We start from the raw sequence: 21501 nt of genomic DNA, 5'->3' as shown, positions 1-21501 counted from the left end.
TAAGTAGATCTGTCTGCATGTATGTAGAAACAACAGCTTTATTTTTTCAAATTTATACGTTGCCGAACTAGTTGAATTTCATCGCTCGTTTCATTTCCATTCAATTTCTTGCAACTTTCTGCAACTTTCTGCAACTTTAATATACTTTTAAAAATTCAGTGTAGATTGTTTTAGCATTAAAAACTAAGTTCTAGCCAATCATAGCGTTTGGAACAACGGAAAAAGACCACTAGGAAAACTCACCGTGAAGCGCGAAGCTCGTGAGCTCGGCGGAAATACGTACCCATGATGCATCATTGATAGCAACATGGCGGAGATGATTGAAAGTGAGTAAATGTTAACTTATTCTTGATAAAATTAATCTAACAAAGATTAATTAAATAAGAAAAGTAGTTGTACGGGAAAAATGAATGTTTCGAAATCTATAATGATGGCATAGAAACTCTTCTCGAAGGATATTTACGAACTTATAGCTGGTGTTTTAATTGCGCTCAGAAAGATCTGGTTTAAAATTTCAAAAATGACCAATACACAATTCAAGCGGGACGGCAAAGATCTTTACTGTTTCGATCATCATTTACCGAACAATATTTTCGAGGCTTATATTAATCAATATGTTTCACAATATTTGTACTGCCAATGGTTCTGTTACTTCAACTTTTGCCCTAATACAATAAATATACGTACTGTTTACGGAACTACGTTAAGTTTGGTTATGTCTTCACCTAACAGCAGAACGATCGAATTCTTGTTTTTTCTTGGACCATCGATTCGAATAATAATGTTTTATGCGACATGATTATGGTCGCGGAATGACAAATGAATTTTATACTCATAAATGCATAGCTATATCCGATACTACTATCAATTGTGTACATTGAATTTTATTTTCTTTATTAGTAATTAGGAAGTAATAATTTCAAAATTGTTTTGAAAAGAGATGATAGTACAATTTGATTTGAAACAATATTTTTTAAAGATACTTAGTCAAATATTCCCGCATTTAAATAATTATTATGTACAAACAATTTAAATGGAAAACTATTTCTTGAGTGTGTAATAACCAGGGCATGAACTGAAATAAACAGAATATGAAAATATCGCATTAGATCGTTAACACTTCACTCTCTTCACTTTCAATGCACGAATAATTCCCCCTTCTTAGGCGAATCTGCTGAAACATTACTATCTATAAAAAATGGTGGTTATCCGTCGATCGACGAAATTAAAACTGAAATAATAGATGATGATACAATGGATTTGGATGATCAACAAATCTCGAATAACTCGATGGATTCGCACATGGATACGGAAGAATCTGATCCGATCCCTGAACTTGGTCCCGCTGCTTTAGGACTTCAAAGAGTAGGTACTCAACCTCCGCCAAAGCCAAATCCTCCTACTCAACCAGTTCAAGTTCTAAACCGGAGAGGAATGCCGGCAAGAATAAGAAAAAAAAATAAATTATTTTACGACGATATATTAGTTAATCATCCACATCACAGGTGAATTTCTACACCGTATGTACGATAAATATTTTAATTCATATTATTTCTAATGTATATTTTCCAGAATTAAAAAGGATCCATCCCATCCAGACGCTAAACAATCTCCCAAAAAAGTACCTAGACCATCTCCAGCAAAAAAGCAAAATAGACTAAACAACGAGCCACGAAAAAATAGTAATATGTTAATCCAGTCGTTAACGCCTGCAGTGACGCCAATTAAACAGGAAAAAGAGCCCGATAAACCATTACAACCTTCGTCTCCAGATCGTAAAATTGGACAAAAAATTGGTATGAGATTGAGAAATTTATTGAAGTTACCAAAAGCACACAAATGGGTTTGTTACGAGTGGTTTTATAGTAACATTGATAAGTATGTACGAGAACTATAAATATCTGTACATTCAAATTTTAATGTAACGTAATTAAAAATTTAATTCGTCTCCACAGAACACTTTTCGAAGGCGATAATGATTTTATGATATGCTTGAAGGAATCGTTTCCACAATTAAAAACTCGGAAATTAACTCGCGTTGAATGGTGTAAAATAAGAAGGATGATGGGTAAACCACGACGGTGCTCTCAATCGTTTTTTGAAGAAGAAAGACGAGAGCTAGAAAGAAAAAGACAAAAAATTCGAATGCTACAACAAAGAAAAGCTGCGGATGTTAATAGTTTCAAAGATTTACCACCAGAAATACCATTGCAATTAGTAATAGGTACGAAAGTTACGGCAAGACTGAGGAAACCACAAGATGGATTATTCACTGGAAGTATCGATGCAGTGGATACTAGTAATAATACATATAGAATTACATTTGAACGAGCTGGACTTGGAACACATAGTGTTCCAGATTATGAAGTATTGGTATGTGTACATATCTTTGTAGTAAAACAACAATTAACTTTGATATATATTATTGTTCTTATATATAATTTACAGTCAAATGAGCCACCGGAAACAATAAGCGTTGCTTCGTTTGCTCAAAAGTTTAGACCGAGACATGTACAATATGTACCTTCTCCGCCATATGCAATGAAGTTAATGTCTCCGCGTCTGAATAATGATCCTTTAATATCTAACGCTTCTGTAAATTTGCCAAAGAAATCTCATATTGGTGGAACAATGAATGGTTATCCTTTAAAATTGCTTGAATTTATGGTAAAAGTAAATAAAATACTAGCTGCGAAAAAGATAAAAATTAAAAAATTAAAAGAGATGAACAGTGAAGCAGAAAAAAGACGATCTTTTGGGGAACCACTTTCACCAGATTTTGAAAGAAGATACGCAGGGTACTTAATTACTATATTAATGTATGTTATTATAGAAATATTTTCTTATACATATTCATGTTTATGTTAGAATTGTGGTTGAATTAGAGAAGATGAATACTGCTCTTCAGGACTTTCTTAACGATGTCCAAGAGTTATGTCAAGAAATGGCTCCTGAACCGAGCGTGGCTGCTATGCTAGCCCCGTCTCACCTTCGCGAGAAATGTAGGCAAGAAGCTGCAGATATGGTCGCTAGAAATAATACCGTCAATGACAAAGAGCCTGGAAAAATGACGCAATTGGTAACAGATTTAACCGCTCTTATGCTTCAAGTGAAGGTAATATTAACTAATATTTTAATAAAATAATTATTTTCTGGGCATCGTTGTTTATACAAAATTTTTCTTATGTTTTAGAGTCTATCCGATTCAGATCGAAATGCATACGAGTTAAAAGTATTACAGGGCACTATGGAACAAATACGTTCAAAACTGAGTCCACAAAATCAACAAGTTTTTCAAAATTGTGTCGAAATACATATGCAACATATACAATTAGGTCTCGGACAAAGAGGTGCTTTAACACCATTTATGGCCCAAAGGGCTTAACAAATGTAAAAGTAATCTTCGCAATACTTTTAACAGATGTACATACATTACTAAAACACGATATAGAACGTAACACACTTGAATATTTTATAAGAAAATCGAACTTTATTTTATTATATTTTGTATAGGGCATATCATTATTAAAGAGTACCTATATTAGTAGAATACAAATGTGTATTACACTATTTCTGTACATACGATGTTTCTAAAAATGTTTTTCCAAGCTGCATTCTATAGATGCGTTTTAGGGTAATTATGCTGTGCTGTTATTTTGCATTAAACGTTTAAAAATGTTCACGTTTGAAAGATTTACATGTCAGCTTTGCAATTTAAATACAACACGAAGTTATCTATCAATGACTAAATCCAAGTTACATTAATACAATGCTGTAAATAGAGTATGCATGTTCTACAGTGGCAGCTTTCAAAAACTTCGTATAAAAAATTTATTAATTTTAAATTCTATTTTTATTTTGTAAAAATTCGCTTCTTTTTTTTCTCTCTCTCTTTTATATATATAAATAATTGAACAAATTAATATATTATTAATATAATTTCTGATAGTTCTGTATATTAGCTATATGTACTAACATTGAAAAATAAACTGTAAATACATCATAAATGGTATAAATATTTAATTGCTTCAAGGTAGGAACTTGCAAACATTGATAATTTACAATATGTAACAGAATGTACGAATTTATTTAAAACTTGTGAAGTTAATGTCTTTGCAACGCATCTCAAAATAGTTATCAATTTTTTAGTTTTAGGAAAATATTGATAGAAATTTAATCAATTTCAATCTAACTTTGCATTAATGTAATTAATATATTTCTATCAATGTTACATTAATATTTCACGCAACGATTACATTTTTAATATAACATACATTTACCCACGATTACATACATAAAATTAATGTAAATAATTCAAGTATGGACATTATTTTCAATAACAAGTTATCTTTATGGCCGTATGTAAAATATTACCTATAATAATCATAGTTCAAAGTATATTCCGTGCAGTGGAATAAATTTTCTTTACTTCTCTAGTTTTATTTTACAGGATACTTTATACTAAGAATTAAAGTAAAAAGTATTACAATAAACAGAAAATTTATATTGAACAACAGTAAAATTGTGTTATTCATTAGTCACCATTCAAAATTATTTCAGTATATCCTCACATATGTCCTATTTAATTGCGTTGTAAAGCCAACACGCTTATTTTTTGCAAATTCAAATATTACCTATTATTCTCCTCATTTTTTATGTTTATTGAGTGCATCGATCAATGCATCCGCGTCTTCATCTGTTTTTACTCTTAACAAGACTGATACTGGCGGTGGTAAAGATTCAGGTTTTGGTAAACAAACCACCATTATTGTGTTCTTATTTATACGTCTTGTTGGAATATTTTTAGTTAACAAAGTATTGAGCAATAAATTTCCCAGGGAAGTCTCTGCACGTACTATTAATTGCATTTTGTCATTTGGCGTTGGTTTCAAAAACAGTACTCCAACACCTCTACTAGTAAAACTACCATCTTTCTTCATAAAAATTATACACCTACAAACAAGTACAATACAAATAAAAAGCGTTATTACAATCGTGTTTACTCCAGGTTATACCTTTATAGATTATATTACCTTTGTTCGTATATAGCACCTTCCTCTGTTACTGGCTTAAAATCTGCTTTTGGTGGTTCTTCATCTTTCTCATCTTTTCCTTCATTCTCTGACTTATCTTCAGACTCTTGTGGTTTTACAACTTGAGCCCCAAACGTAAATGGTTTAGCACTACAAATTACAACAATATCAAAATGTTCGAATTTTGTTGAAATAATTATTTGTCATGGGCAAAATGACTGCCAGGATTAAAGAAAATACCTTCCAAAACTAAAACCAGTTGGTGTGTTACCGGTAGTAGAACTCTGACCAAAGCAAAAAGTAGCGGCTGTACCGAAAGAACTACCGGTAGATTTTGTATCTGATTTTGACTCTTGATCTTCTGATTTATTATCCGAGACAGTAGATAATTTACTCAGGAATGGGTTTTTTTCAGAGCTAACATTACCAAATATATTTTTAGTACTAGCTTTTTGTTCTCTGTTACCGAAAACAGATTTATGTGGATCCGTAGGTTGTTCCGAATGACTAAAAATCGATTTACTATTGTCTACAGTGTGCTCCGATTTACCAAATATAGATTTATATGAATATAGATCAAAGATTGATTTTTCTGACTTTGAATCTGTTGAAAGCGGCGGAGACTTTGTATTTGTTCCTCCAAATGGAGAATTGACAAGTTTCTTTTCTGTGTTTGCACTTTCCTTACTATCGCTAGTATGTACAGGTTGTCCAGGCTCTGACGTATGCATTGTCTTTTCAGTTCCATTTCCATGTTTGGATTCAATTTCCTTAAGGTATCTTTCATAATCTTTAAAAATAGGTGTTAAAATACAAAATGGATTTGCATCTACATGAGTTTTAATCCATTGTGCTACACTTTCGTTCAATCCTTTTAACTTGGCAAAATAATCAGAAGATTTTTTAAATATATTTTGATCTTCTTGGTCGTAAGAACTTTTTTTACTTGTAATTGTGCTGGATGATGTTTGCGTTTCAGAATTTTCTTTCTTATTTGTGCCATTTTCGTTACCTTTCGATGCTCCGTTACTTGCAGGAGATTTGTCGATGGGTGCATGCATTTCTAAAGATGCGTCGGAAGTATTACTGTTAGCTAAAAAACTAAACGGTGAATTGTGCGACGTAGATGTTGCTTTAAAACCTGAAAATGTACCGAACGTACTTTTGGTGTTATCCTGAAAAATAATCAAAGAGAAATCTATAAGATTTGAAATTAATAAATAGAAAAAACCAAGTGTTACTTACTTCTGTGGCTTGTAAACGACGTTTAGCCCTTTTAACAACTCTTTTCTCGAGTATATCATCGGGTGCTTTTGTAAATGTTCCTGCTTCTTCAGGTTCATGTTCTTCGTTCCAATTATCACGATTTAATTCTGTAGTCGCAGATCTCTTAGCCGACATGTTTAACGCTATTAAGCAAAAGAAAAAATAAAATATAAAAATGTTTAATTGTTGAAAAGGTTATAATCTATAGTATGCATCTTATTTAATACTTTTTTGTAAGATGTATTTTACAATTGTTTTTCGAAGAAATAATTATAAAAACGTATTTATTAATTAAAACAAGGAATGAATGCATCTTGTAAATAAAACAAAAGAAATATTCTCAATGTAACCTCTTAGCCTTTCAAATACAACGATATTGATTTTTCTATTTTTGAAATAGTAATTGAATGGAGGTACAGCGTTTAATTTAATAAATTTACCGCTATAAAGAAACTAATTGAAATGAATTTAATTACACTTGTATCGTGGTATATATGGTTAACGTACATAAGAAATCATACAGACTTGAACGATAGAACACAATTTTTTAAGGTTCACGCATGCGTAATCAACTACTATGCCTACTACATTCAATGAACAAACCAATTGTTAAAAGGTTAAACGTCAAATTATTATAATAATTTTAGTTTTTATTCATGTAATGTGTATCAGATGTGAACATGTTACTTAATCTACGGGCAACAATAAAGTAACGCAACTTTGCTTGAAGCAATTTTAGACAGACTAATCATTATGAACCAGCAGCATATATGTATTTTTGTCTAACGATTGTTCCTTCTATTATATTTATCAAAATATGTAGATTCAAATTCGCTACGAAGTGATATAAATTACATAAAAACATTAATAACTTTTATATCTAATTGGGTGATTCAGGTTTGATTATTATTAAATACGCGATTATCAATCATAAGTATAATCTAGAATCATGGCAGATACATTTCAAGGTTTAGGAAAAGTTGTCGTCAACGTATTCCGTCAAAGTAATATTTTTAATATTTGCTGTTTTGTAAACATTTAGGTTCTTGTAAAGAAATATTTGAAGGGAAGTTCTACATTCAACATAAATTGTAAGGTAACTGTGTGTGTGTGTGTGTGTGTCAGTGTAGAGAATAACCAATACATTTTTACGATAGAAGTACTCTTCCACGAATAAAGAGGTAAAGATATTCTGATATCTTTCTGTGCAAGTACATTTATATCTATTCGTTAAACTATATGTATGTATATCTTGCACATGTGTGTGTGTGTGTGTGTGATGAAAGATCACGTGATGTACTGCTATCGTGTGCAAATGATCGATTTAAATTTCACACTCTTGTATATACATATTTATATTTCCTGTAGAAGCTACTAATATTTAGTTTATATATGAAATGTCCAATGTTAAGAACGCATTCAATTGGTACAGATGCATTAAATTGGTATATTATGTAATAGTTTATGGAAAAGAGAAAAATCGTACAACAAATTAATAATACTGTTTCTCAAGTATAGCAACTTATAGTATGAAATAAGTGTTACACATTATTTTCATTCTGATCGTACCGTACATGCGAAAAGTCTGATTTTTAAAGTTTTAAATGTATAACATAGTAAATATACTAGTTTTGTGGTTTTAATGAAAATACGTCCATAAACGACTTAATGTAATTCGTTATGTCGAGTGGGATGTGCAAGAAAAATAAATGAATATAAGTAAAAGGAACGTAGCAAGGGTATAACTATTAATGTAATTTAATGTGCCTAATAAGTGTAGCCATTTATTAAGACGTGTCTTCAAATGCGCAGAAATTCCGAAACGCGTCTCCGGCTTCGAGGAACGAGTAAGTACGCTTGTCTCCTATCGTGAACGCAGTTTCGTTTAGTTTCGTTTCGTAATCGCAAATATGTGGCGCCACTATCGTCGGCATTACCAACGTTCACTATCGTAAAAGATTTGTCTCGAGAAAATCTTTTCCTCGAACGTCCTGTGTTTTTGTAAATTCGTGAGTGTAACTCGTGTTGGTTGTTGAACGCGAACGAAAATACAAGTTGAATAAAATTGTAAACATAAATTGGGTGGCTGTTGCACGTATCGTAGATACCGGTTGTACAAGCTTGGCGCGAAAACTCGCTTTCAAGGAGCGCGTCGGATCCCTGGGCATACAACGCAACGTGAGGGAAGAAGAAAGGGCGAGGGAGAAAGAGAGAAAGATCGAGAGTACGGGCCAGGGGTGTCGGGGGATCTCGAGCAACTTGGCACGTCCGTGTACGGAGGCAACAGTGCTGGTGGCAGCACAGACGCTCGTTGATGAGCGAACAATTCGCTTTGGTACGCGGTTTCACGACGTTATTTCGTCCGTTCAGTGTCGTGAAACAAGGATATTCATATGTACGTCTGTAACGAAGTGACAAAGTGCGTCTGTGACATTTTTACCTGTTCGATTTTCCTAAGTTAAAACGGTCAAGTGTCGTCGCGGTGGCTCGAAAAGTTGGTGGCTGGTGCGCGCCGTGCGTGCGGTTGATCGGAGCGTATACCGCTGTTCTCGTCAATTTGGTGGGAGAGTGAGAGTGAGAGGGAGGAGGGGTTTCCCGTCCTCCTCTTCTCTCGCTAAAATCGGCCGGATTTTTGAACGGGGAGGAAAAACGAATAATCGCATATAAGAAAAATATGGAGATATCGAAGAGTTTGCAAGCAGAAATTCTTGCCGTGCAAAATAAGCTGAAAAATGCCATACGCGATCATCAGGTGAGTTCCGCGACTGTGCATGCATGTATGTCGATAGCGATTTAAAGATTGAGAGTACGAGAAGCCGAAGGAACGAGTAAGCGAGTAAGTTAACGAATGATTCTTGCCCGACCAACAACTTTTTGCTTCCATTATACGCGTGTTGTCGTCTATCGATTGAAAAATCTAGGTAACGCGTTCGATAAATAATCGACGGATAAAGTGAGAAAAGTTTTCGAAGATATTTAATTCGTATCTTGCGAAATTAAATTAGTTATTTCCTAGAAAAGGTTATAAAGTAATCGGTGATTGATCACGATCAAAATTTTTTTTACATGCACATCTTTACTCCAATTTTCTTGACATTCTCACGCACAATGCGTGCATGAACGCATGTACGCACAAGGCACGCGCGCGCGTGCATAAATGCATATGTACCTCCTATACTGTATTTACGGAACTCGTTTCTTTAACGTAAATTCTTCCAAGATTCGTGAAACAATCATCGTGATCAAAGATGTCCAATTAGCGTGAAACACTAACGTAAACTGAGTTAATGTGACAAATACGTTTAATTAAGAAATGTAACTCAACGTTCTTTTCACTTGTATGTACTACCGAGCATTTGTGAAATAGTTCCATCTTGGACTGCACGGACAAAAATATTTTTTGTTATGAAAAACGAAAGAATCGTAACGCAAGTTTCGAAGGAACTTTTACTTGCTTTAAATTATCGTGCAAGTATGTACAACAGAGCAGTGGTTATTTTTTCTTACGAATCATACAAACTCGAAGGTGAACCAGTGTTCAGACCTTAACCTTTGTGGTAGAGTGCTTCGACCGATGCGTCGCATGACTTTGAGAACCAACATTCTGTCTCTCTTCCTCCTTCGTCCAGTTGCTCACTTGTTCGGTTGATCCCCCTTCTCTCTCTCTCTCATTTGTTTTAACTCCCATAGTCCTATTCTCTCTCTCTCTCTCTCTCTCTCTCTCTCTCTCTCCTTCTTTCTCGCGTTTCTTCTCTTTCTCCTGTCTACTTTTGCCTTCGACTAATTCGTTCTTTCTTTCAAACACTCTCGTAAACTTTAATTTAACCATCCACTTTTATTTGACAAACAGCTTTCATTATGTTTCATCGTATCAGGAATTTCTTCTTCCTTATTCTTTTGTTTTTTTATCAAATGAAATGTTTAATATTGCCTATCCGAGCGTTTAAAGAGCAGTTATCGTTAAAATTCAAATATTGTTTGTATTTGAAATCTTTTATGAACGTTTTTTCGGTGATGAGCTTGCATTACAAATGCACATAGAGTTTAAGTATTTTATCAACGGGATTCCAATGTACGTTGGAAATATGTATATAAACATAAACCGATAATATCACATCGTACGTACTTACATAGATACGCGAGTGCCTGTTTCGCCATTACCGGCAAACTTTTATTAACTAACAGAAACGCGGGGGAAAGTACTATCTCGGCGCACGATCGGCATTGGGCTCTGCTCTACCGACCTTGTCTCGCGTTAGTTCTCGAAATTCAAGTTTTTCATTCCGATCATGGTTACAAATACTTTCGGTCGGTATTGCTCGTTCCATTTTCAGTTCTTCTTCATAATCTTTTCCGCTTTTCCAAACATTTATTAGGAATTGCATCAAGTTCTAATATACATAGGTATAATAGGTTTTAGGTTAATTAGCCAAGTATTTAAATTGATATTCGTGTGCGGCGTAATTACATGTGTATTTATGGATCGGTTAGGACAAGTCTGTTCTTCTTGTTCGTTGAGCATTTTAACTATACGTCGATTGTCGGGGAACAACTGTGGAATATTATCGGTTTGCGAATTTCCGAAAGTACGAAAATTACTTTTCAAGGTCACTACTACATGTTGTATCTCACGTTTAATATACTACATTTTATTTGTATTTTGTTGGACAAGTATTTGTAACGATTTTCAAAGTTTTTCAATCGTTTAGAATTAATGTAAACTATACAATTCTTTCGTTTGTTTTTGTTTAGAAATTTTCCTAATATACTCGAGCCACGCACAATGTTTCTGTAGTAAATTGCGTCATTTCATGGCCAACGAGACGACTACTGTTTTGAATGCGAAACCGTGAATTTCTGAGTGAAATATTGTAATTATTTTTAAGGGTGTTATTAATCGGAAACTTTTTGCTTGAATTACAGATCTGCGTGGGCAAATTGAAGGATGATCCGAATGTAAGTAATTTTACCTTTTCTAATCTAGTAGTCAGTAGGCAACGTTCGTTATATTTTTTCTAATAGTCGGTGAACATTAAAACGTATCTGTCTTGTGTATTCCAAGAGTTTGTTCATATTCTTCGGAGAGAAAGTTTCTTTATACGTAACCGAATAATTATTGCTTTCATTCGTTAATAATTTCTTTTAATCGTTCGCGTTACTCGTTATAATAACAACGAAATTTTCGTTCTAATTGAAAACACGCCATTATCTACTATAAAAAACTATAATTAGACGATTGTGACTGTTACGTGTCGGTTAGGCGGTGCGTAAATTGATCGTCTTCCGTGTGTGACTAATTCTTATGTCATCGTTGTAATACTACGACAGTTGCATATTTACGTCTGTAACCGTATCGAAGTAGAGTGAAGTCGATTACACTCTATGGATAGAAAGTAAAAGATTTTTTGGTTATTTTCGTGTTTACGTTTTTATGGTAAAAGATTGCCGGTTTGAACACAATACTCGTGGGAACGTAATGTAAAATGATATATGTGTATCTTTTGCTTTGCAGAACACAGACATTCTCGATCAGATACAAAAGATTCACTTGCACATCGTGTCGTTGGGAAGATGCCAGGTAAGTTGAGAATTGATTTTCTCGAGCTTCACTCTTTCGCGATGATCCAGGCCAGTCGTGTTCGTGAACGTTCCATATTTAAGTTTGTTCGTTCCGTGTGAATAGGAACGATGTCGCGTTTAATGAATGTCTGGCTACCGGGAAATTGTAAGAAATGGGGAGTGTTTTATAAAGTCGATGAAAGTTTGACCCTTTCGAAAGATTAAAAATTAGTATAAAATTAGTATAATTGATTGAAACGAAATAGTGTATAAGTTGTGCAATTGTTCGATCGCGTAGAACTTTGTTCATTGTAATTACGACGACAAGGTTTAGGATGTTCCCCGAGAACGATGGTACACACTATACGTTAAGAAATCAAGTCGTGTATCGACCTTGCTTTAGCTTGTCGATTCATTTAATGCACGCATTTCCCTATTACATGTTCGTCGAAGTACATATTATTATTTAAACTGCGCGATACGTGTTGCTGATTCGTATGAGATATAAGTTGGAGGTTATGTTGGCGAAAAATTTCCTAAACGTTATCGAATCAACTTTTCGTATCGATCTTGCATTAACTTGCAGCAGATATACATATGTATATGTTGTATACTTGGCGAAAGAACGATATAACGAGGTCGTAGAAACTGTAGGGAACGAAGACGGTAGTGGCCTTGAGTGTGTTGAGTGTTAACAGTTCAGGGACAAAGCAGAAGCGATGTTAGGCTGTAGCACTTTGAAGGGTCTGGGCTGGCCAAGGTGAGCAGATGTTGTTACGGGCAATGCTAAACAGCAGTACCTACATATCATCGAGGGGCAGGCGACAAGTCAAGTCTGCGATTATATTACAACGTGCGAAAATCAATTTGTTATCGTACTTGTCTGTCGTTTACGTGACATTTTCACAGAACTTTGTTTTAATCTTTGTTTCGTACGATACCAAAAAACTTTGAAAATTCTGAAAAATTCCCAGTCTATTGTTAAATGCACGCGTAACGTCAGATTCATTGAAAAATAAAACATTTTATATTTGATTAAAAAGATAAAGCCATTCTGCGGTATCTCCTACGAAACGATGTACATACATACATATAGTACATATAATCTTTTAAGGAACAATATTTGCATAATTTTTGCTCGAATATGCGTAAAATATAACGCTATATCAGAGTCACCATCTCTGAATACGCCTGTTGGGTAATCTATGTTCATACTTGGCTACCTAGAATGTCATAAATTCGTGTATCGATTTATTGAGTTAGTTTGCAGATTCTTTGAACACTTTGAATAATGATTGCTGGGTCTGCTGATAGGGCCAAGAGTTCGAGGGGTTCCTGTACAGTGTTTAAATTGCTTTTTCACGCGTTTCTTTCGAGACTCGTAAATTTACGAAGAATCGATACTCCTTTCGAAGAGGTCCTGGTAGATGCGGTTTGCTATGTCGCATCGTCCTTTCCTAAACATTTCTGTGCTAATCCTCCTCCAGCCCCCTCTTGATACGTTTGTTCCCTGTGACTGTGCCCGCCGGTTTTTTCTTCGTTTTTCTCGCTGGTAATAAACGACCGATCCAGGTAGATTGCTGACGGAGCAAAGGGGATACGTAAACGGATAGAAATGGATAAAGATGGTGCACGGCAAGGTTTGGTGAGTCGAGAGGAGAGGTGGGAAAGAAAGGAACGGAACGGATCGGAACGGATCGGAACGGAACGGAACGGAACGGAACGGAACGGAACGGAACGGAACGGAACGGAACGGAACGGAACGGAACGGGTGTACACACGGATACACGAACCAGGAGTTGCCGGTGAGGGTGTGAGACGGGGAGAGAGCACATAGAGCAAGCGAGAGAATGGGACTTTGGCGAAGAGGAAGCAGAGTAGGGGCCGGGCAGCGGCGAGGGGCTCAATCAATAAAATGTCCCGCAGAAACGTTTTCAGCTCTTTACGAAATTTTCCTGTTCCCTCTCCTCTCCTCTTTCTTCTTGCCGACGACTTTCCATCGTTTTTCACGCTCGTTCGTTTCTTCGCGTTAAACGTTAGCTAAAAAAAACTTTGATATTGTTTCGATATTCGCTTCCCCCTCGAGACCTTCCGTGTATGTATATGTAGATAGGTATATGTGGATAGGTATATGTAGATAGGTATAATGTATTCGAGAGCCAAGCAAATCTGTTTGTGTTTGTTGCTTTGTTTCGGCAAGTTGGTCCAAGAGATCGATGCTCGGAACGGTATCCGTCCAAGTAGAAGAAAAGTACGAAAAATCAGTAGGTATATGTAGTATAATCGATTCGGCTGATACTTATTTTCCGTAAAATACTTGTTATTTGTTTATTTTTCATTATTTATGTGGATAATAGAATTCTGTTAAGGTGGTTCGACGCGGTTTTCGTAATTTATAGGACAGTTTGCTAATAATATACATATATTTACTCGGCGCTCGACGGCACGAATTCGTATTTAAACGATCTGCAACACAGTTTGCCAAGAAAGTTTTCTACCCAAGATCACCGACCGACCGACCAGTGCTCATAGTTTTCAATCTTAATACGCAGAAGCAAGTTGTCCAGCGGCTGCGCAAAGAGGTCGAGACGTTCAAAACGGAGAATGCGAACGGGGCGAAAGTTTCTATCGCATCGCTTCTCGGCTTGAACAACAATAATCACATTACCAACAACAACGACGAGACGAGACTCAAGACTACCGGAAATGACTTCAGTACAAAAAGTTCGAAAGAGGACTATGAAGAAATCGTTCGAAACGGCGATGTACCATCGCCTACTCGGAACAATATACGGACAAAGTGAGTGACTTTGGTTTAGTTTTAATATTTCTCGCGAGTTAGTAATACGATAATATCGTGCTTAGAGAACGGCCAAGTTCGGTGGAAACTATCTCCGGCGAGGACGACGTTATCGAAGTTTCTATGGACGAGAATTCGAACGAAAAGTCTGAAAAAGAAGAATCAGAAAAGGAGTGCAAGCTCGAGTCGATTGAAAAAATTAATTTTCTGAGCGTTCTTGGTCTTATTACTACCGGAACATGCGCCGAATTACAGAACAGAAGGGCCGAAAGAAAACGTCGTAGTACCGCCAATCCACAATTTGTTTATTCCAGCCTAGACGTGCCAACGGTAAGTTGATTCAGTATGCTGTTATACGTATAATTAATTTATTATTTATCAAGCCACCTTTTTTGCTCGTCAATATCAACTACGTATTTCGATGTTTCAGAAACGGAAAAGACACTCGTACTTGCAATCTGGAAATGTTCCGCAAACACGGCAAACAACCGCGCGTATGAACGGACCTTCGCCACCCCCCGTAAAGGCTTTACCGCTGAAATCAACCTCACCGCCGTCGTCGAGAACTGTGATGAAGTCTTTGATCCCGATACAGAAATCTACCACGAGGCCGAATATTCTTAGAAACGTAACCGAAAGTAAAGTTTTCACCAACAAGGTCAAGGTCGAAAATGGGACCAGTCAAATTCAATTACCTACTGTTCCTACTGTAAAAACAGTTCAATCGATTGGCAACAAGGCTGTACACATACCAGGCTTACCTTCCAGTCTGACTATCGAAAGGATCAGCAATGATTCGGCAGTCTGTATAAGTTGTAGAAATCCAGGTACGTCGTGAACGTTTCTTCCCAAAGAACAGCTCGTTCATTTCCAAGTTACAATCGACTGGCCGAGTTATCGACATATAATTATCAGAAACGTGAATATTTATTAACGAATTACGTCTTACTGCAGGTACACTTACGGTGTGTGAAAGTTGTGCATCCAATTATCATGTATCCTGTCATTCCATATCACCGGCACCGCCGAGAATATGTCCCAAGTGTGCGTTGATAGATGAGGAAGAGATCGATGATGGCGAAGAAGGAGAGGAGGAGGACGACGAAGGACGCCCGTCGTTCAAGAATGACGAAGAATTCGGTAAATCGTCCTTGGTCTTTGAAAGGATTTCTACCTGTAGTAACGTTGATCGTGTGATTGACAAAAAAGTTCTTGTTTCCTGCAGACACTAGCTTGTTATGAATGTTCGTGGCACGCTTATCTCATTTCGCGGCGAGACCATCCGGGATCCATTCAATGTATATCCTATATGCTTAATGAAAGAGACAAAGCGGCGCTTCCGGTTATATTTGATAATCGAAAGTTACCATATAGTTTCGATGATAAACCAAAAAAAAAAAAAAACAAAAACAAAAACAACAAAAAAAAAACAACACAGTGAACAAGTAGATAATGCAAGCACGTTGTACCAACGAAGAGCAGGAAATTGTGTAACATGGGTCCACAATTTCTAGATTTAACGTGCAACGAGGTATCGCAGCGTTGCCGCAGACTTTATTGAGCGTAAGCACACAGAGAGAATAAACGAGAGAGCAGCCTGCCGGAAGAAGTGTCCGCGAGTGAGACCGGCGGCTCCTCGAATACGGCAGAAGAATTTGCAATTAAGAAGAACTTTTTGGTCGATCGTCGGTAATAGGGCACAAAAAAGCAACGTGTATTGAACGCGAAATGTCTTGCAGAGGAGAAAGAGAGAGAAAGATATGAGCTGCGCGAGCGAAACTCGGATCTGAGATTGCAGGTTTACGAGTTGGAAAAACGCTCACAACTACTCGGCCAGTCACTTCAGGTTCGTCCTGTGGCCTGCGTAGAAAGAAATTCATAAATATTTATTTTGATTTGGAATGCTGTTCATTTAATGAAATTGTACGCAAATGTTTTCCATCTCTTTTGTTTTTTCATCGGTGAGAACCTGCAAGATCTCTACGTTTCTCCTTGTCTTTTTCGTTTTGAATATTATTTCACCCAAGACAAATCGATTCTTTTTCGTTCTAGCGGATATTGATTCTCCAGCTTCCGAAGAATCGATTTATCTCTGGCATCTTGTAACTTGTATTAACGTTATTGCTGTAGAGTCTATGCGCAACACAAATTGGTTGGTTACGTTCAATTAGATTGTACATTATACAATGTGTGTATATTTAATCGCGTGCACTGTACGAGTCTACAGCAATAATTGTATTCGTTGATCCGTGAAAACACGGAATGCACGATGCTTCCTTCACGAACAGTTCCGACTTTAATGTTTCTGCAAAAAAGTGATATTAATGTTTCATCCTTTCTTCTTCTTAAATTCAAATTGTGTATTGCTTATGCATTTGATATCAGTTACGAACATAGTTTTGATCGCGTTAAATAGTTTACGCGAGTATAGTGTATTCGTGTAAAGATGGAAAGATATTTAAGAAAGTCGCGCTCGTAGTAGATTCGTAATTGGAAAAATCGGCAAATATTCGGATTAAATTTGTTCGTTACGTCGTGTATATTATTAAGAGCATGCTCATCTTTGTTACGATATTAAACAGTTAGAAGGTCAACGTGACGTTTAAGTTTTAACATTCGGTTTTCACGTTGTCGATCGTTTATGTAACTAACCGTTGAATTTTTATTCTCACAGCTACAACATCGCACGCGGCAGGAATTATTAGGAAAACAGGAGAAGACTCAGAGATCTATAAAGCGTCTTGTGGACTTCATAAAAGTGATGCAGCTCAGAAAAAACGGGGATTCTCCACTGCCACTGCCATCGGCATCAGTCAGCTACCCTCTTCGACCTTCCTTATCCCAATCTCCTCAAACAGCGTGTCTTCATCAACCGTCAACCAGTCGGATGTCGGGCCTTCCTCTACCATCAACACCGAACAACGAGAGACCGGTGTGCCGTACTCCTCCATCGTCCTCAATCAGTTGCCCCGATCGAGCATCGCCTATGTCGACAGGGCGGAGCCTCAAGTGTCCTACACCTATCAGCTACCAGTTAGCAGCGTCCAATCCGAGAAACATCAGTCATACCTCATCGTCAAGAAGATCACAGAACCAGCCAGAAGGTCAAGTCAGTCTTCCGAAGACCAAAGTCACGCCACAATGTTCAATTATAAGTTGCCAACCACATCAGGCTACAGCTCTCGCCTTCAGACCGAAATCTCAGTCGCCCACTCTTCTGTGTTCGTCGGCAGCAAGCAGTTGTCCGACACCGTCGTCGCTCGTAACCGTAAAAAACAAACAAATCGCGCAGTACCCGCGCTTAACCGTATCATCGACACCGAGAATCTCTCCATTACAGCCGAGTATCAATTGGAACGATCGTCTTTCAACGGACGAAAGTCCAGGGCGAGACAGTCACGGAATAAATTCGGTATCAATCAGCTGCGATCTGTCCGAGCCGCAGAAATCCTACTACCTTCCTGCGATAGTGCCGAATCCGATAAACAATTACAAATCACAAAGTCACTCGAGCCAGAGGAGGCAACCGTGTACAGTGGTCGTTCAAAGTACAGGCCAAGAACCGGTGGTCTTCTCCACTCATTGTTCGCAGGCCATAACAAGTCCTATATCGTCACCGATCATTCTCGAGACTCACGAGATTTCGGCGCAGCTGACAAAGACTCCGGCCTTGGTCGGCAACAATTGTATCACGAAGACTACCAGTTGGAGTCAAGCGAGCGAAACGAATCTCCGGTCCAGTCGCAGCGCGGTGCCATCACAAAATTCTTCGAGCACGTGAAATTGGAAGAAGCGCATCTACCAGCGCCACCTAGAGCAAAGCTAGTATACAAGAGCGGCACTAGTTCCGAGAAGAACGAGATCGATATCGGTGAAACCGCGGATGAGGATACAAATAGCAACGAGTTCGTTACCAGGAGGCCCTCCTTGTTATCCGGCAACTTTGAAGATGATTTCACCGATCGAGAGGTGAAACAGACCAGTTGGCTGTCGAACAGAATCGCAGCGAAGAAGGGGCAAAAGAAAGAGAATGTTGTAACCAGCAAGAGCATCGATACGTTTGATTCCACTTCGAATTCGTTGACACGAACGTCGGATATTATTACGTATGAACGTAAACGTGCTAATGCGTATATTAGAATCGAACGCGAAACCGATCATGACGAGGAGGATAATGCAATGGTCGGTACGTGTCGAACCGATGCGACTTCTTACCCGAGGCGCATCTCATCTCTCGCGGAAATTGTATCGAACGATCGAAGGGATCGGCAAAACTCTGCTGCATCCCTTTGTAACGCACAAAGCAATTTCTTAGAGCTTCGCAACGAGGTCTCAGTTCCTGACGATAAGGCTGATACCGAGAGACAAGACTTATCCAGTGGCAGACGGTCAACCAGTAGCAGCAGCGTTAGCAGTACGAGCGACAGCGATACTCCCGAACAAGCGATGAACGACACTATCGAGTATTCTCGCCGACGACTGTCCGGAAACGGATACAAAGAACGTTTGGGCATTAGTGCTGTGTCCCCGGAGAGCATGCAGGTACTCGAACAGTTCGAATCAGCTATGCTGGAAACTGATTGTAGCAATGCTGCCACTAGTTAGAGTTAGTTACCTATGAATGCGGTATTAACGCGTCGTTTATGCTCATTGCTAGATATTTTCTTTCTCTCATTGATTGATGTTGGTTGGTTGGTTGGTTGGTTGGTTGGTTGGTTGGTTGGTTGGTTGGTTGCTTACGTTCAAGGCACTCGTTAGATACAGTAACTCCCCACGTTAAAGGTACCAATTATCGTCGCGCGTTACCCCCCGTCGACTCGTAGCGACAGGCTAGCAGTCTTACAATCAGACAAAAGTGGTCAAATACACGGATGGGATTCAAGTTAATCCACCGACGACAATCGAATTTTGTATATTTTTAAATTAGCCCAAACACGACTTTGTTCGAACAATTTTTAATTATATGCGATTGAAATTTTTGGAGAAAAATGATTCGGATAATGTATAATTATAAATAGTACAAAGAAGAAGAACGTTTAAATTAATTTTCACCGAGAAAAGTTCGCCGATTAGCTGCCACGAAGATATAAGAAAAATAGAAAAGAAAAGAAAGCAAAAAAAAAAAAAACCATTCATTTCGTACGCACTCGGTGTATTTGTTCTTTATTCTCCTCGACAGGCGGTACACACGACAATTTATTCGAGATTAAGATAAAAAAGGTAAATTCCGGTTAGGAAATTGCCTACGTTAACCGTTAGTTAAAAGTTTCCAAGCGGGTCGAGTTAGCAATTTTAATCGAGGAGTTACTGTACGTACATACTTTTCAGAGTTTCTCAAACTTGTACATGTTCAGTACTGCATTTGTGTCTGTTACTTATCTAGAGAAAGAAAGAATTGGGTTACTCGTAACGGCTGCAGATCTTTGTAGGCAGTTTCAACCCTTCTGTGTTACCTTGTGAAACAATTGTAATCGTTTCTACATGAACAATATCGATTGCAACAGCGATAATAACGATGGTAATCGAGTACCATTTACGTTTCACTCTATACAGATGGTAAAATTACTTTGCGATTGTAATATTATCATCATCATCATCTACGTTATCCGTTCGTTTATTTATTAATTATTGCCCGTTAGCCGTTTTCCTTGTTCTTTTCGTGATAATTAACGAACCTACATACGTGAGGACCAAGTTCGAGTTTCTTCCTATTGAACATTATGCAATTGATTGAAAAATTAATATACATACATAGATACCGATTCGCTTGTGTAGCTTACGCGCTGGTATACGTTTTCATGGTCGATCGATAAAATTGCTACCGAATTACTTTGTACGCTGTAAAATTATTTCAGGGGGCCGAGTTGTCGAATTAAAACACTGTTCATTTGCAATACCGACGTGTACGAAACACGCACATATCTGACAGATTCTGATCTGCGAAAGAACAGAAAGACTTGAAAGGGAAGTCTACGTACGTAAGCCGAGTCATATTACCATACTGCCTTAATAGTAATTTAAAAATGGTACTTTTTACAATAATTTCTACGGATATGCACGAGACGCGTGTACGATTAAATAGACTGATTTGGATGTCGCCATATTGAAATTAAGTGGGATGATGCGAGGGAAGTAAAAACGTTAATCAAAATGATGCGTTACCGTAATCGAAAACTTAGGCGTTAAGATTGCGTGTACGTTAACAAGTAGATAAAACGTTATCGAAGTAACGTACCACCTTAATTGTACGATTCGGATACGGTTTCTTGCGAACGAAGCGTAAAAGAGCCGTACTTTTTAAAAATATTTTACATCGAAGCGAATGCTTAGAGAAAGAAGGAAGGAGAGCGAGAGCGAGAGCGAGAGCGAGAGCGAGAAGGTCGTTATTATTTTTAGCGTATAATTTTTCGGAAATTCGCTCGCAAGCATTTCCTTCGATGTATCGATGTAGGCAGTATTCACTACATTTCACTCCGCGGTCATAGGCGGATGTCTTTCATCAATTACATTGTGCCGAACGTTACGACTTATACACCGATAACTGACCACGATGTTGTTATCGACGAGATAATTTGCCCGATCATAGAATTGGGCGTTCATAAATTAAGCAAGTTCGTTAATCTATTTATTGCGTTTTCTTTTCTTTTTTTTTTTCTCGCGCGGCAATTACCGTCAGCTTTTGTGTCCAATACATTTGACTAGTGTATAAAATAAGAAAAGCTGAAAACAGAGAAAATTGTTATGCAATGTAGGCAACGAGATTAAGATCGAAATTCGTATTTTTATGAATAAAGTGAAACTGAAATGTAATAAATTTCCGATTATATGTAGAGTTTTCTGATT

At 37.3% G+C, this 21501-nt stretch overlaps 3 protein-coding genes across 8 annotated transcripts; 2 read left to right on the top strand and 1 right to left on the bottom strand.

The window, feature by feature from the left end:
* Positions 1-297: 297 nt before the first annotated feature.
* On the top strand, positions 298-3770 carry LOC122397759 (protein lin-9 homolog). Its single transcript, XM_043397141.1, has 7 exons — positions 298-326; positions 1166-1505; positions 1573-1878; positions 1956-2373; positions 2449-2798; positions 2869-3115; positions 3194-3770. The coding sequence occupies exons 1-7, from the start codon at positions 308-310 to the stop codon at positions 3383-3385; spliced, it is 1872 nt and encodes a 623-aa protein (XP_043253076.1). The 5' UTR covers positions 298-307; the 3' UTR covers positions 3386-3770.
* LOC122397760 (nuclear pore complex protein Nup50) lies at positions 2965-6861 on the bottom strand. 6 transcript variants are annotated; one of them, XM_043397147.1, is made up of 6 exons: positions 6527-6548; positions 6279-6442; positions 5274-6208; positions 5034-5183; positions 4635-4953; positions 2965-3059 (listed from the first exon to the last, which is right to left on the bottom strand). In XM_043397147.1, the coding sequence occupies exons 2-5, from the start codon at positions 6432-6434 to the stop codon at positions 4647-4649; spliced, it is 1548 nt and encodes a 515-aa protein (XP_043253082.1). In that variant the 5' UTR covers positions 6435-6442; positions 6527-6548; the 3' UTR covers positions 2965-3059; positions 4635-4646. The 6 variants fall into 6 exon arrangements, with proteins under 6 accessions (XP_043253082.1, XP_043253078.1, XP_043253080.1 ...); XM_043397143.1 differs by lacking the exons at positions 2965-3059; positions 6527-6548 and adding an exon at positions 6807-6861 and having other exon boundaries at positions 4568-4953; XM_043397145.1 differs by lacking the exons at positions 2965-3059; positions 6527-6548 and adding an exon at positions 6740-6835 and having other exon boundaries at positions 4568-4953.
* Positions 6862-8617: 1756 nt separating this feature from the next.
* Positions 8618-21438, top strand: LOC122397657 (serine-rich adhesin for platelets-like). Its single transcript, XM_043396953.1, has 8 exons — positions 8618-9051; positions 11223-11255; positions 11812-11877; positions 14411-14658; positions 14724-14988; positions 15089-15485; positions 15613-15798; positions 17333-21438. The coding sequence occupies exons 1-8, from the start codon at positions 8974-8976 to the stop codon at positions 19261-19263; spliced, it is 3204 nt and encodes a 1067-aa protein (XP_043252888.1). The 5' UTR covers positions 8618-8973; the 3' UTR covers positions 19264-21438.
* The last annotated feature ends 63 nt before the right edge of the window (positions 21439-21501 follow it).

Source organism: Colletes gigas, unplaced genomic scaffold, assembly GCF_013123115.1.
Source record: "Colletes gigas isolate AHSC1104 unplaced genomic scaffold, ASM1312311v1 Colletes_gigas_Sc00010, whole genome shotgun sequence".
Lineage (NCBI taxonomy): Eukaryota > Metazoa > Arthropoda > Insecta > Hymenoptera > Colletidae > Colletes > Colletes gigas.
This window is presented reverse-complemented; position numbering and strand designations above follow the sequence as displayed.